The sequence below is a fragment of the Capsella rubella genome, unplaced genomic scaffold (genome assembly GCF_000375325.1).
Source record: "Capsella rubella cultivar Monte Gargano unplaced genomic scaffold, Caprub1_0 scaffold_4, whole genome shotgun sequence".
NCBI classification, from domain to species: domain Eukaryota; kingdom Viridiplantae; phylum Streptophyta; class Magnoliopsida; order Brassicales; family Brassicaceae; genus Capsella; species Capsella rubella.
This window is the reverse complement of record NW_006238920.1, coordinates 8,988,661-9,003,166: the sequence shown is the minus strand read 5'-3', so window position 1 is coordinate 9,003,166 and position 14,506 is coordinate 8,988,661. Positions and strand designations below refer to the sequence as shown.

The window sequence follows — 14,506 nt, the reverse complement described above, 5'->3', positions numbered from 1 at the left end:
GGAGAAATAATCAGATCGCCCTTTTATTTTAATCTTGTTCTTTTATAACCGAAAGTAATAAAAAGTAGAATATATTATTTTTTCCCACGTAATGTCACAAGAGTAATCGTTTCTTTGCATTGATAAGGAAAATTAAGTCACCATTTGCCACGTTAATGGGTAAAAATTTAAGGACAAAACAGCATTTGTTCTTCAAAACAAAACTAATTTTTGATATCAGTACACAATTCTCCTAAAACAGTGAAACCTCAATTTACATTATTATATGAAAATGTTACATAGAATCAAAACTTAGCACTTCAACAATATCCAAAGTAGGTCCATAAACTGCAAAGGCCTGGAATACGGAGCCCTCTCGTGGCAGCAGCAAACTTCTATCACCACCACCATTATCATCATCATCATCATCATACTGGCTATTCTTTGATTTGATTCGGTGTATGTGTATACCTTCTTCAGTTACAGTTTATCTTGTGTTTTCTCTGCGGCGGGAGTATCGAGTTCTGTCATTGTATCTCGGTCTATCTTGGGCTCTCTGCGGCTGTGGCTCAACCCGCCTCTGCCTCTCTGGTGATCGTTGGACAACCTCTCCATTAACAAACAACTCAGCTGCAAGTCAACAATACCAATTAAGAGCATACAAATCAAAATTCAAGATAACTGTGAGTGTCCTTCAGCATTTTATATTTAATTCAAGATATAGAAAAGCTGGTGCGTCTCTCATGATTGAGTCTATTCTTCGACATAATAAAAGCACACCACGAGAAAGAGAGAATCTGGATGTCACTCCATTAGCATTCAAAACTAGAAATGGCTGAAAGCTACTAGCTTTGCCAAGATGGACTTCTGGTCCAAGAGTATACAAATTATTCTATACTTTAGTTCTCCAATCATCTCTATACCGAATTATAGATCTATGCTTCATCTCAACCAAGGTAATCATGTTGCTATTCTAAATCCACACATACAGACCAAGAGAAGAGTAAGATATAATTCTATTCGCATTCAAAGCTAATCATTGCCAACAAAATTTATTTAACTTTACGAAGATGGACTATGAGCTATTTAACTTTACGAAGATGGACTATGAGCTATTTTTTCTACGGTTAGGGGGTGTCACTTAGTGACTATATATTCATCATCTCGACCAGACTGCATATCATTAATTCAGTGCGGAAAGCAGAAAAATATTTTCACCAGGTTACCAAGATGGAGTAACTGAAGCAAGAGACACTCAAGAATTGCAATGTATGTTTTATCTACACCGGCATGCAGGTAGATATTATATTAACTATCTGCAAAATTCGGCTAAGACAAAAATATTTGATGTCAGTCCATTAGCATTCAAAGCTAATCATAGCCCAAAGACTCATTAGCTTCGCCAAGATGGACTGATAATCAATAACATTGTATTCTAGTTTCCAAGAGAAAAGCACTCGAGAGTTACATGCAAAATATGTTTTCGTCTAAACCAGCCTGCAGTTAGATATATAATTAACTATCTGCGCATATAGGCTAAGAGAAAATATATGATGTCAGTCCATTAGCATTCAAAGCTAATCATAGCCAAAAGACTCATTAGCTTTGCCAAGATGGACTAATCAAATCTTTTGTTTCATGCTTCAAGAGATACACGCACAGAGACTCAAGGCACTAGCAAAGACTTCCATTTTGAGAAAATAAGAAAGAAAACTACCTCCATAATCTTTGTTTTCAGGATCAACATAGGAATCTGGAAGCACAAACAGAACACCGGGTAAACCTGTCGTAAACAAATTACTACTTTAGAACACTCTTTAGTATCTGTAAACACTAGCCAACATAAGAGACAAGTGTATGGAGTAAAGACCTTCAAGCTTAGTCGACGTCTCTTCATCAATCTCACAGCCAAAACCTAAATACCTCTCACACGAAACATTGTAGATCTTCTTCTTCGCCTCTTCCTCACTACCAAAACAAAAACATAGAATTAACTATCCAATAACTCCTAAAACCGAATCACCAAAGCAATCAGAGCTTAATACCCTAGATCTTTTCATTCATTCACCAGCAACCAAGACAAATAAGACACGTAATCAGTAAAATTTATACCTTCCGACGACTTTAGCTAAGGTTTGAATGTAACAATCAATCATCTGCTGCTTAGTGGCACCTTCGCCGCCAGGTTTATCCATAACAATAAGCCAGTGCTCATAATCGCATCCAGGAAACAAAGGAGCCATCTCCGTCGGAGGCCGATCACTAAAGTTAGAGCCAGAGTTAAGCGGCGAGTAAGCAGAGCCTGACCGGTTAGCTGCGCATCGGATTGAGAAGAACCGCGTCGAGCAACTTAACCGAGATCCACCGCAGTGAACAGAGGAAGGGATCCGAGGAGGAGCCATTACGGTGGCATTGGAGAGGAGAGCGCACGTCAGGTGGCGCGTGCCAGACAAAGGCAAGGCCATTGTAGGGCGACTGAAGAAGAAAGACGAAGCTACTGGAGGTTTAGAGTAAAGTGGATAGGGTTTTGGTTTTGGTTTTGACTGAGCTTTCTATCTTCGAAACTATATTGAGATTGACAAATGAGCTTCGCATAATTGGGCTAAAGGCCCATAAAACTTGTTTTTTCTTAAAACAAATAAGACTTCTACATTTATGAATACATCTAATAAAAAAATCAACGAATATTTTTCTTCGTTAACAACAAACAATCAGCTTCAACCCCGAATGCAACAAAAAGAGAAATATTTTTTTTTAAATCACAAATCAGTTCCAAAACTCGAAAATCATACTTAATGACATTTACAACAACGAATCTCTCACCAACATAAACATTCCTTTTTAGTTGAATTCTTTTTTTTTGTGTTTGTTTTCTTCATTTCTTTCCAATTCACCTTCGTTTAGCCAATTGGAACGATTTTTTCAAGAACTGATTAGCGACACGATCGTTTCTATGACAAAGAACCCTCAAGATCGTGTTCGGATCAGACCGGTTCCAACGTCCAGTAGTTGGAGGCATCGGTAGCTTTTGTCCGGATCCAACCATCCCCATTCCACTTGTTTCGCAAGTTACGATGCTAAAATCTTCCATAAGTTGCTCTGTTGGTTGACTCATTAGCTGAATCACTCCTTCCACTGTCTCTGCCTCTCTGTCCACCACTTCTTCAGGTATCAACCCTTCACCGCAAGTGCAAAATACTCTTTTCAAGCTCTCGAAATCTTCTTCGATAAAACTGTGATCCGATCTATAGAACACTCGGGAGTATCCACCGGCGAGAAGGACCATCAAGAACGCTTCGAAGGATGATTTCATTACCTCCCTCATTGCTAGTGATTGAGCTCGATCCGCAAGAATCGCTGACATCAATGTTAAGTTCTGTTTCATGATACGTAACGCTGGTTTGATCCTCGCGTTCGCCACTTCTCCTACGTAAAGACTCTCGTAGAAAACAGAGTTTGAATCGAGGAAAATCAAACGGTAAGCCGCGACTTCTGAAACGTGTTGGCAAGCTGATTCGATTCCAGCGTATGTGAAGTCGAAATAGGAAGATGAATTGTTGTTTCGATGGCGGTAACGTTTTCGAGTTGCGGGAAGTACCCTCGGGTTTAAAGAGAGTGTTTTGTTTAACGAGTGGATATGAGAGCTTAGGAAATGTAATGTGTTGAGACGAATGTATAGACGTTGAGTCCCCCGGCTTGTGGACGGTCGTGGATGGTGGCCGTCGGAAATCACTGATGCGGTGTGGCTGAAATCCTCGTTGGGGGTAGTACACGGTGTAGCTCTCTTCCATAGTTTAACGAATCTTGAATCTCGGTTACATCTTGTAAGAGGAGGTAATGTAGGAATGTAACTTTGTCTTGATCCTGAAATATTCAAGAATTAGATATAACAAATTCGATTCTTGTGGTTTAAGGAATTCGATTTGTTTACTTACCGCAAGATGCAACAAATGTGGTGTATTCTTGAAAGAGTTGTTCCAATCCTTCCGCGATATCTTGAACTAGATCTTCTGTAATCCCAATAGGTATTTCAAAGAACTCATCGATAGTGTCTTTGGCTAGCTTCATCAGCTCTCCCGCAGATTGAGCGTAAGGTTCTGATTTGGATTTCGGGTTCCACGTCTACAAAGAAAGAAAACAAACATAAGATAAAGTAATGTTTCTTGGAATACAAGTAAAATCTCTGAAACTTACTTCAGTTTCTTTTGCTCTAAATAAACACTCTTGAACTCTCTTGAGCTTCTCTTCTATCCATTGTCTCAAAAGGCGCAGTATAATTGAATCAACTTCATATGGAACCATCTCTCGTACAAGTCCTTTACCACCGTCATCGCATTCTTCTGAATCTTCAGCCACCATCTGCACCAGGACCTTCTCGAGCTTCCCTGCCGTTTGCAAAACTTCAACAGTATCTCTCGAGATAAACGATCTTCCAGCTAAATATTGCATCAAGATTGAGCCATAACATTGGTGAAGTGACACTGAGGCAACACCAGCAGCAACAGAGTGCCATCTCTTGAGTATTGGGCTGAAACATTCACGTTCCCTTAACGCTAGCTCCTCTGTTTCCTTAGCTAGTTGCAACAACGTTCCAGCAGCTTCTTCTCCTTCATCTGTAGCTGCGATTTTAGCTTTCGTGTTTTCTATCACCTGCAAGAAAAATATTCAGAACCCTAAAACACAGAGATGATATAAACACACAAATATAGATTTTTAATTTTACCTTAGAAAATGCGTTTTTAATGGACGATCTTATGTAATAATCAACGCGATCTCCTGAATAATCCACTAATTTCACATCACCTTTCTCTTGTCCTTTCCCTTGAGAAATCGTCACATCTTCTCCCAAGATCCTCGATGATGATAATGCCAATGGTAGAAGATTTTCTATTAATCCCACATTCCCTCTTTGGAAATAATCATGGTAGCTCAATAACCTAAAAACCCACAATCACATTTTAATTAAAACATTTTGTAAACTATATGTGTTTTTTTTGGCTTAACAAGAATAATTCAATACCTTTTCTCGGTCCATCCCTGCATAGAGGCCAATGTCGAGTTTAATAGTTTCACATAGAGGGCTTCTCGGTCAAGCTTCTTGGCGTCATTTGCAACTTCAGCCAACATAGCATGAGAAGCGCCAAGCAAGTCCGGTTCAATTTGTGAAGTCGCGACGTACTGATGAAATAAAACCCAAGTGAAACACAGATTATGTATCGGTCGTGTGATCCCTAGTGTTGACCAAGTTTTCTTCATTAGCTCAAGAAGCTCATCGATCTCATCAAGCACCAATGTCTCGTCTCTGACATCAAATATTGACTGCAACAAAGCAACATAAAGATGAATGTTGAGAGGGTAACCGTCAGCCCAGTGACAAACATCAGTTGGATTTCCGTTAGTGCCACGCCAAGATAAAGATACGACGACGTTGGTGAGTGTTCTCATTGTGTCTGAGGTTTTGCTTGTGTCAATGGGTTTTGTCTCGCTTTGTCTGACAATTTCTCTTAGACGCATTGCATAGTTGTTGGTTTTGTCTAGAGGAATCGATGGATGAAGAAGAAGACCAGCTTCAAGGACTTTGAGTTGTCGTCTTTGCCAGAGTTGGTACTCGTGTACATCACCAAACTCTGATGTTTTCAAGTGTCTGAGAAGCTCTAACGGTAAGATTATGGTCTCTGCTCGTCTACCCGTCTATAGATTAAGAGAAACAAACATTGAAGGTATTGTGTTAAGGCATTTCAAAGTTTACATTAACTTGTAGAAGAAGGAAGCAAAGGTTAACTTACTTGGCCAACAAGCGTTCTCAACAGGGTTTTTCGAAGCCGACTGTCACTTTGTTCTGTCACCTTCATTTGTTGCCTCATGATCTCAGCCGAGGTCAAGGGTCTTCTAGGCCGAGAAGGTGGGACAGTTAAGAACCCGGCTCCAGGACTAATATGTCCCGAACTACTATTCATCCCGCCACCAGGGGATAGAGAAGTTCCAGCTCCTCCAGCGGCCCCTATCGTTGACATTCGCCTAGAGGGAGACCGTTTAAGCATCTTTAAGCCTAAAGCCCGTTTGACCCTGCTAGTCGGGGTCGTGACCACCTCTTTCCTCCCTGAAGACCCAAACCCGAACCCAGAGCCAGCACCAGGTGAGCCACCACCGGATCCTATACCTCCTCCTCCTCCGTCTCCATGATGGTCGTTGCTGTTATGGTTAGAGTAAAACGTGAGAGCAGTCCTGCCTCCAAACCCCGGTGATGATCGGCAAGCCGTGAAGAAGATCTCATAAGCCGTCTCACGAATATCATCTCGATCAAGCCCTTCAAGCTTGCCAAATGGCCAAAGAAGGTCGGTATTAGGACAAAGCACCGCGGAGCCTCCCATGTTAGAGGTGGTTACGGAGAAGGACTCTCGCCGGTGATGATGGGTCATGGCGGAGGAGGGGGAGAGGGTGGTAGGGAAAACGTTACGGGATTTTATGAAATTAGATTACTCAATGAGAGAGGAAAGAGGAAAGGAAAAGACATTTCTTGTGTGTTATTATAAGGCAAAACCGTAAAAATAAGAAACAAGAGAAACTGAGGAGGAAGGCGACAAGTTGGAAAAAGGTAATCGACAGCAAATTTTTCTGTATTGAGAAATCAGAGAGGATGCGAGTAAAATTAGGATAACTCACAAATATTATATTTACTAGATTTAGCAAATTTCCTATTTTTAGTAAACTTTTGTCCATCCAAATCTCATCTGTAAAATCATATTACATGTACTAAACAGTTGCCAGCGCAATGTTTACCATTTTTTTTGTTAGTATTTCTTTATATATTAGATGCTACTAAATCTTCTTTTATTTGTTTTTTTCTATACGACCACAACCTTTAATTCTTGTAAATAAATAATAAGGACAAAAAGACAACTTTTTAACTGGTAATTTCCTGTATCCGTCTTGAGATCATGAAAGCCACCAAAAAAAAAAAAAAACAATAGATCAGCTAGTTTTATACTTTTTTTTGTCGACTCGAAAATGATCACTAAATCTAATATTACAAACTCAATAAAAAGGTGGTTTCACTGAGTGAGTGACATTCAAAACATAGATGACTAGGAAAAGCTACTACACTGTATAATGTATATTGTTTTTCTCACATGTCAAAAATGTTATATTGGCCACAACTAGACCAGCAATATTTTCATAACTCAGTAAATAATATTGCAAGAATGCAAGTCACATGCCCAGCTATCTCCTACCAAACAGCAGGAGTGCAGGACTTGTAAAATTGTAATGAATCAGAGAAGATAAATTCTTGTGAACAAGAATGCAAGAGACGAGGATTCGCAGACATGCAAAAGAAGAAGTAGCTTGGATTTGAAACATCAATGGTCATCCCAGGATCTTTTACTTCTCATGGAACTTTGAACAGCGACCAAACAGACCAATAAAATACAATATAAGATCTTGGGGACTGTCAAGTTTCCTTTACTGGCCAACACGCCTTTCACGTAACAACGCAAGTGCAGACAGTGAAGTGGTTAGTTACAGCTCTTGTCTACCTAACACCTTTCTTAGATCAAATTGAACACCGAGCAAATAATTTTCGACTAAACAAGAGGCGATGCAAAAGCAACGAATATAGAATGGAATATTCAAAAAATGAATGAACCAAAGGAAGGTGAATAATGATAATCTGGAGGATGCATCGTTAAACACAAACACTAGGAGGATAGAGAAAGAAAACCATTCCAAAGCGACAAATATAAATAAGCACGCAAACTTAAAAACTACAACTTCATAGGAAATACTAGTAGTATCCGGAATTGCCTGAAAACAACTTATTGAGAAACTAACAAAAGAGATAATCCAGCGTAGGTCAACCTCCTGGTCTAACCGCCCCAGATGTGACATCATTAAGGCGGAAAGAGGAAGTTTCAAGGTCAGTGATAAAACGACATTGTAGTAGTCTGTCTTCTTCAATCACTGTTGTTGAGCTTGCCTACCATTTCCATAACCTCCACCATAGCCAGCTTGCCCGTTGTTCCCTTGGTGATGCCCATAACCTCCAGAGCCATCTGTAGCATCCGCATAGCCTCCAGCGCCATGGCTGTTAGGCATATTTCCAGATCGCCCACCTACTGCACCATAGGCTGATGGAGTCCCATAAGAGGAATCATTTCCAGCATAACCATAACCTTGACTGCCATAACCAGCAGATGCACCAGCTTGACCCATCACTGCTGAACCAGGACCAGATGCACCCCACGGAGCTGCATTCCCATAACCCACATTACCATAACCGGATGGTGCTTGAGCTCCCCATGAACTTCTTGGACCACTTCCAAACCCAGCTCCCGGGACTCCAGGATTCCCATAAGGCGCACCAGCTGGATTACCATACCCACTAAATCCTCCATAACCTACGCCATTGCTCCCGTAACCATAACCAGTACCATATCCAGAAGCACCATAAGGGGGATAACCACTTCCAGCGTTCTGAGGCTGCATGTATCTATTGGAATCCACACGACCCTCATAGCCACTTCCACCAGAACCACCATAGACCGGAAACCCTCCAGCTCCAGCACTGCCACGACCACCACCGCTGGCTACTCCAGGGTTAGCATCTTTAGGAAGAGCACGTTTAACTTCTACTTGTTTACCATTCAAATCGTGGAAAGTCTTATGCAAAACAAGGTCAACCGAATCTTCTGAATCAAAAGAAACAAACCCAAATCCTCTAGGACGTTGCGTAGTCTGGTCAATCATAATGACTGCATCACTCACAGGTCCGTAAGTTTCAAAGTAAGCCCGAAATTCATCTGATGTTAATGCGGGAGGCAAACCTCCTACGAATATCTTCTTAGTACGAACGTTAGCTCCGCTATCAAAATTCCTAGAAGCATTAAAATTCCCTGACCTCCCAGCAGGACTCTGCTCTTCTCTAGACATTGCTCTCTTCACATCAACCTAAATACGTAACACAGCTTAAAATCCATCAAAACATATCAATAACAAAACCTCGACAACACCAATATCCAAAGCATCGATTTTTACAGACAAATGAATCAGAAGAAGAGTGGCAATTACAAAAAGATTGAAAATTTGAGAAACCCATTTCAGAAACAAAAAAATTAAGCTTACATCTCTATTATCAATATGGTGCTTGTCCTGAAGAACCCTATCAATAACAGCAGGATCCGAAAATGCGACGAATCCGAAACCTCTAGGACGACCAGTAGCTTTCTCCCGCATGACAGTGACCTGCAAAACCTCACCGAAATTGCTGAAGTACTCTCGCAGAAGATTCTCGTCGGTATCCCATGAAATCCCGCCGATAAAGAGCTTTCCCTGATCTGATTCCATTGCGAGGCTTTTCCTCTCTTAAAACCCCTCCGTTAATACCCAAAAACCCTAGATTCGACACCGACAAATCTCCCCGGTGAAGAAGAGGAAATAAGCTGTAAAAAATTTCAGTGTCCCGAGAAAATTAGGGTTTCGGGTTTGTGAAATTGGGTGAAAGAGAGAGAGAGAAGAGAGGAGAGAGGATAAAAAATAAAAACAGACTTTGGAAAATAGAGCGGCCAATGGGGTTAAAGTGAGTGAAAGAGATCGACTTAAAAAAAAAAAAAGAGTAGACTTTTCAATATTAACTTCGTTTATCATTTTTATTCTTTTGACATTTTAAAAAAATGTAATAGTTCCATTTTGAGATTCAAAAAAGTTAAGAAATTTATTATTACTATCGTTAATATGGGAAAAAAGTTTGCAAGTGTAAAAGAGATAGACATTTAAGCAATAATATTGGAAGTTGGAAGTCATTTTGAAGATTCGATTTAGTGAATAAATTTTGTGTTTTTTATACTCAAACATTGTTGCTATCATTATATATAAAAAAATTTAATGATTGGGAAAAAAAATCTTAATATTGTGGTTATCAAATCATTACTTTACTCCAATTTTGAACTTTGTTTCCAAATTCTCATATGTGATATTTTCTTTCCTTAAGAATTTTTTAATTTACGAAAGTTATTTACCATTTCATTATTGAGATTTTAGAGAAAACAATTATAAAAGAAATAGACATATGTAGAACAAGAAAAGAAAAAAATCAGAGATTCTTTTATAGAATGGAGTTCATTGGGAGTTTGGGACCGATTACAAACTACAAAGATGTTCATACATTTGCTTTGAAAGTTCCAAACATTTCATAAATAATAAAACTTGTTATGGCCTCATAATTATTTTAATATAAAATCAGAGTTAGCTTTTTAAGTTTGTTTGATATAATCATAAATTTATAACAATTATATATACCAGTAGATTTATTTGCCACACGGTATTTTTAATAACCTTAATGTCATCTGATTAAATTTAGACAGCATTACTGTAGAGTGCATTAACGTTGAACACAAAGAGGCACTAAAACGTAGTCCGAACACGCTTTGTCTTAAGTCAAAAACTCAATATCAATTATTTACTTCGAAATTTGCTTTAAACGGGCCGCAAGGTCCCCAACATAACATCTTGAGTGTGGATTTTTGAAATTTTGAATTAAAAAAACAAAATAATGTTTTCTTAACTTATAATTGATATTACAGTATTTAAAAACAGTATAACGTTTCGAATTAATTCATTCATTTTATCCATATTCTAAAAAAAAAATTATTGAGAAAAAGAGGAATCCAATAATTTGCATTTTGATATTTTTGTCTTTTCTTCTTAAAAGAAGAAAATAAAAAGTAAAAACGACGGCATAAACTCCGTGAGCCCACCGTCACATTCATCCGTTTGAAATCCCAACGTTCCTATTTCCATTTCAAAGACACCAACGAGGCAAAAAAGTAATTAACTAAAAGCATCCATCATCTCTCTTCTTCTTCTTCCCTACTCTCAAGAATCAAACCCGAAACACAGAAACATCACCAAATAAACAAAAATGGGATGTTTTATGGGTTGTTTCGGTCTCTCTTCCAACAAAAAACGCAGAAACTCCATCAGGAAGATCCTTCCTCGAGATCAAGTAAGCTTCTTTTCTTCTTCTTCTTCTTCTCCCTAATAAGTAAAAGAGCACTACTCTCTCTTGTTTCATTTGAACCCTGACTTTTCATTACTCTGATTTCAAACCCTGACTTTTTTCTTGCAGAGAATCTGTAGCTACGAGCCTCTACTACATTCTTCAGATCCGTCAGATTTCACTACTTTTGTAGATTCAAACCTCAGGTCATTGTTTCTTCCATTTACAATGTTCTTTTAAGACTTTGGATTTACTTAAAGACTGAAACTTTTTTTGTTTGATCTGAGATCACCAATCTGATAACCGGTTATGAAAAAAAAGCCAAAATGAAACCCAGCAGAAGTTACCAATTAAAATGGCTGTTTTATGTCTGTTGTGTCAGGGGTGAAGCGGAGGAGGAGAACAAGAAGGTGACTAAGAAGACGAGGAAGAGAGTCAGATTTGACTTGAATGTACAAACCTATGAACCTATTGTGCCACCAAGATTTGAGAATGACTGCAGTGATAGTGAGGAAGGAAATGGAGAAAGAAGCAAGGGATCCTCAGTTACCGATAAGAAACCAGAGGATCTAAGCAGTACATCAGTGTATCCTTCAAACTATAGGTACCACAATTGCGTGACTAGTTTTGAGGATGAAGACGATGAAGTGGGTTATGGAGAGAGTGATTTGGAGGATGAAGACTATTACACAGATGATGAAAACGACTATGAAGATGATGCTGATGATGAAGACGAAGAAGAAGAAGAAGAAGACAAAGACCAGGACGTGACTCCTCTTTTGAATCCAGTGGAGAATCTTGCTCAGTGGAAAGCGGTTAAAGCTAGGCCTGTGAAACATAAACGAGAAATGAAAGAGAATCTTGAAGCGGATATGGATGACCAAGCAAAGCCTCTACTCAAGGAGATAATCGTCAATACTAGTCTTTCCAATTGGATAGCCTCACCGAAGAGTTTTCATGGGAATGGTTCGTTGAAGAGATCCCCAATTGTGGATATTACCAACATGGAGAACAGGTGAAGCTTTCATAGTGATTCAGAAGAAGAATTGAAAAAGTGTGTTTTGTTGTTTGTCTTTGTAGCATTTCATTTGTGATTCTTTTTGTGTGTATGGATAAAGGTTTGCATCAGTTTCCCATTTTCGGGTTTATTTTTCCCACTGGTTGTTTCTGCAACTATATCTTAAAAAAGTTGTGACCTTTCAAAGTTTTTGCATCTGCTTATAATATGGCGAGGAGAACAACTACTAGAAGAAGAAACAATATTAAATTGCTGCATATACTTACAACTTAACAAGCGTGTATGTTGCAGAAAGACATACATAGTTTACTATCAAAACCTGTCAAATCAAACAGCACTCAAAGATCTTCGACTTAAAGATCAGCCTCTATTGAACAATAGAGCAGTAAATAATCTATTATATACTCGCACTCCCTTCACTGAGATGAGACGATCCGATATAGCTTATGAGTCTATATTCCTTGTCTCGTCTGGCTTCTTGTCAGAAGTCCTGAGCACATTAATCAGACAGTTACATGATTGTGATATCACTCGCTTAAGTTGGTTCCTCTTTCCTCACAAAAATGATTTCTGAAGAGAAGTCAGATACAAGGACGAGCTCAGTGTTAACTCCATGTTAAATGGTGGTTGATAGTGGATTTGAGGACTACATAATTGTGCAGATGCAGGAATCTGAATCATCATCATCTGTATCGCTAACTTCGCTGCAAGCAAAATAATGGAGACAGAATAAGTTATATAGTTGTTTTCAATTGCCAACAAACAACAATGTAAGAGCGTGAGCTCTTAAACAGAAGATAACTACTCTATTGGAGTTATAATTGAGGCGGGACTACCAATATGGAACATCAAAAAAGATGCAACAATAATCTGAATCCTGCAAGCTTTTCCAATGGTATACATTAACGTTTCTAGACCAGTCAAACGAAAAGGGTATAGTAAGTACATTATCTTCAGGGTTCTTTGCCTATATTCAGATCCCACAATCCCCAAATTGAAGTGAGTCACTGGCTTACAGCTTCGTTTCGACTATCGGTACGTGCACTAAACTGTTACCACTGATAGGTGCACAGACGCTAAAGATATTTGCACCCAGCTACCCTAACTGTCTCTCATAGGCTCATCAATAACAATACTCAGCTAAACGAGTTCCAGTTCACTGCTGACAAATAATGAGAAACGACTTAAGCAACTATAAGCACTTTTCAAATGAAACTATCCCTAAACAAAAAAGCCACCAGTCAAAAATAAAGAAGCACTCCTTAGGTTTACAACACAGATCCTGCATTTGGGATATGGTTAACATCTAAGCACCAAACCTAGACCAAATAAGCGAGAACAGAATACCAATGAGTTCACAACTATGTGAAAAAAAAACTTGAGATAACAAAACAATCAACAGAGATTTTGTTTCTAAGGGATCATAATACCTTGGTTCATAAACTAAAACCTCAGCAAGATTGTCTCCTTTGTTGTCATTCCACTGCACAGTCCTCTTAATCTTGTCAGTGCTTCTCGACATCCCTCCTTTCCTCGGAGGCAATAAACATTGTGACTCGCTACTTTCGTCTTCCTCAGAAATCTGATCATCAATTTGACTGTTATCTAGACTAACAATAGCCTTATTCTCACACCCATTAGCTTCTTTACCCTCTCCACGAACCGTATCCATAGCAAATCTTAAAAACACCAATCTATGGAAACTAGACCCCAAGTTGTAACAAAATGGGGAAGATAGATAGAGATCTTAGTTTCCTTAATTCACCTCAAATACCAATCAACCTGAATCATTCATAAACCCTAACCATTGACCTCAATTTCGCTCCAAAACTCTGGATCCCACAATCAAATAACTAATTCAAAAGGTTTGAGCTTGATCCTGTTACAAAAAAAAAAGACAGAATGCAAATATGAATCAAAACAAACCCTAATCACCAAATCCAAAGAAGTCAACGCTTGGATTCGAGATCCGAAACTAAAATCATAAAACTGGAAATGAGAAAGCTTCAACTTACGTAGTAAATTTCAACGTTTTTATTTTCCTCTCGGATTGACGAACCGGAAAAAAAAATCTCGGATTTTCTCAGGAAAAGAAAATAAAAATCGAAACTTTGATATCAACACCCAATACCCATATCGAATTCAAACAAAAATCCAATCCAACAATCCAGGAAACCTCGAAATTCCCAGTTTTTTTTCTTCCCGATCCGACAACGAGAAAAGGGAAAAAAAAAAAAAAAACAGAAAGGGAAAGTGAAGGATTGAAATCTGAAAGACGCGTTTCTCTCAGCTGAGTTGTGATTGGGTGCGCCGAGAAAATGAAAAGAAAATTTCGTTAAATAGTAATTAACGGTTAAGATTTAACGTTAGATATTTATTTTTGTAGATTGAGATTAAGCTTTTTGCGTTTGTTTGGCGCACGGTAGGTAATCTCGTTATGAGTTCATTACACTTGGTTGTCGTTGACTAAACATTTTTAATTAGCAAATTTTCAATATTTTAATTACTTGTTGAAC

At 38.6% G+C, this 14,506-nt stretch overlaps 5 protein-coding genes across 5 annotated transcripts; 1 reads left to right on the top strand and 4 right to left on the bottom strand.

The window, feature by feature from the left end:
• Positions 1–145: 145 nt before the first annotated feature.
• LOC17889514 (multiple organellar RNA editing factor 2, chloroplastic) lies at positions 146–2,507 on the bottom strand. Its single transcript, XM_006294821.2, has 4 exons — positions 2,092–2,507; positions 1,850–1,947; positions 1,697–1,762; positions 146–609 (listed from the first exon to the last, which is right to left on the bottom strand). Exons 1-4 carry the CDS (start codon positions 2,442–2,444, stop codon positions 467–469), a joined length of 660 nt encoding a protein of 219 aa, XP_006294883.2. The 5' UTR covers positions 2,445–2,507; the 3' UTR covers positions 146–466.
• A 123-nt stretch (positions 2,508–2,630) lies between these two features.
• Positions 2,631–6,474, bottom strand: LOC17889969. Its single transcript, XM_006296260.2, has 6 exons — positions 5,766–6,474; positions 5,000–5,670; positions 4,703–4,916; positions 4,174–4,629; positions 3,915–4,101; positions 2,631–3,843 (listed from the first exon to the last, which is right to left on the bottom strand). Exons 1-6 carry the CDS (start codon positions 6,396–6,398, stop codon positions 2,870–2,872), a joined length of 3,135 nt encoding a protein of 1,044 aa, XP_006296322.1. The 5' UTR covers positions 6,399–6,474; the 3' UTR covers positions 2,631–2,869.
• A 1,139-nt stretch (positions 6,475–7,613) lies between these two features.
• Positions 7,614–9,529, bottom strand: LOC17890141 (heterogeneous nuclear ribonucleoprotein 1). The gene is made up of 2 exons (XM_006294278.2): positions 9,100–9,529; positions 7,614–8,925 (listed from the first exon to the last, which is right to left on the bottom strand). The coding sequence occupies exons 1-2, from the start codon at positions 9,319–9,321 to the stop codon at positions 7,936–7,938; spliced, it is 1,212 nt and encodes a 403-aa protein (XP_006294340.1). The 5' UTR covers positions 9,322–9,529; the 3' UTR covers positions 7,614–7,935.
• Positions 9,530–10,805: 1,276 nt separating this feature from the next.
• LOC17890521 (ciliogenesis-associated TTC17-interacting protein) lies at positions 10,806–12,129 on the top strand. The gene is made up of 3 exons (XM_023784704.1): positions 10,806–10,978; positions 11,102–11,178; positions 11,355–12,129. The coding sequence occupies exons 1-3, from the start codon at positions 10,895–10,897 to the stop codon at positions 11,989–11,991; spliced, it is 798 nt and encodes a 265-aa protein (XP_023640472.1). The 5' UTR covers positions 10,806–10,894; the 3' UTR covers positions 11,992–12,129.
• Positions 12,130–12,217: 88 nt separating this feature from the next.
• LOC17889577 lies at positions 12,218–14,284 on the bottom strand. The gene is made up of 3 exons (XM_006295241.2): positions 14,006–14,284; positions 13,421–13,869; positions 12,218–12,694 (listed from the first exon to the last, which is right to left on the bottom strand). The coding sequence occupies exons 2-3, from the start codon at positions 13,660–13,662 to the stop codon at positions 12,637–12,639; spliced, it is 300 nt and encodes a 99-aa protein (XP_006295303.1). The 5' UTR covers positions 13,663–13,869; positions 14,006–14,284; the 3' UTR covers positions 12,218–12,636.
• Between the last annotated feature and the right edge of the window lie 222 nt (positions 14,285–14,506).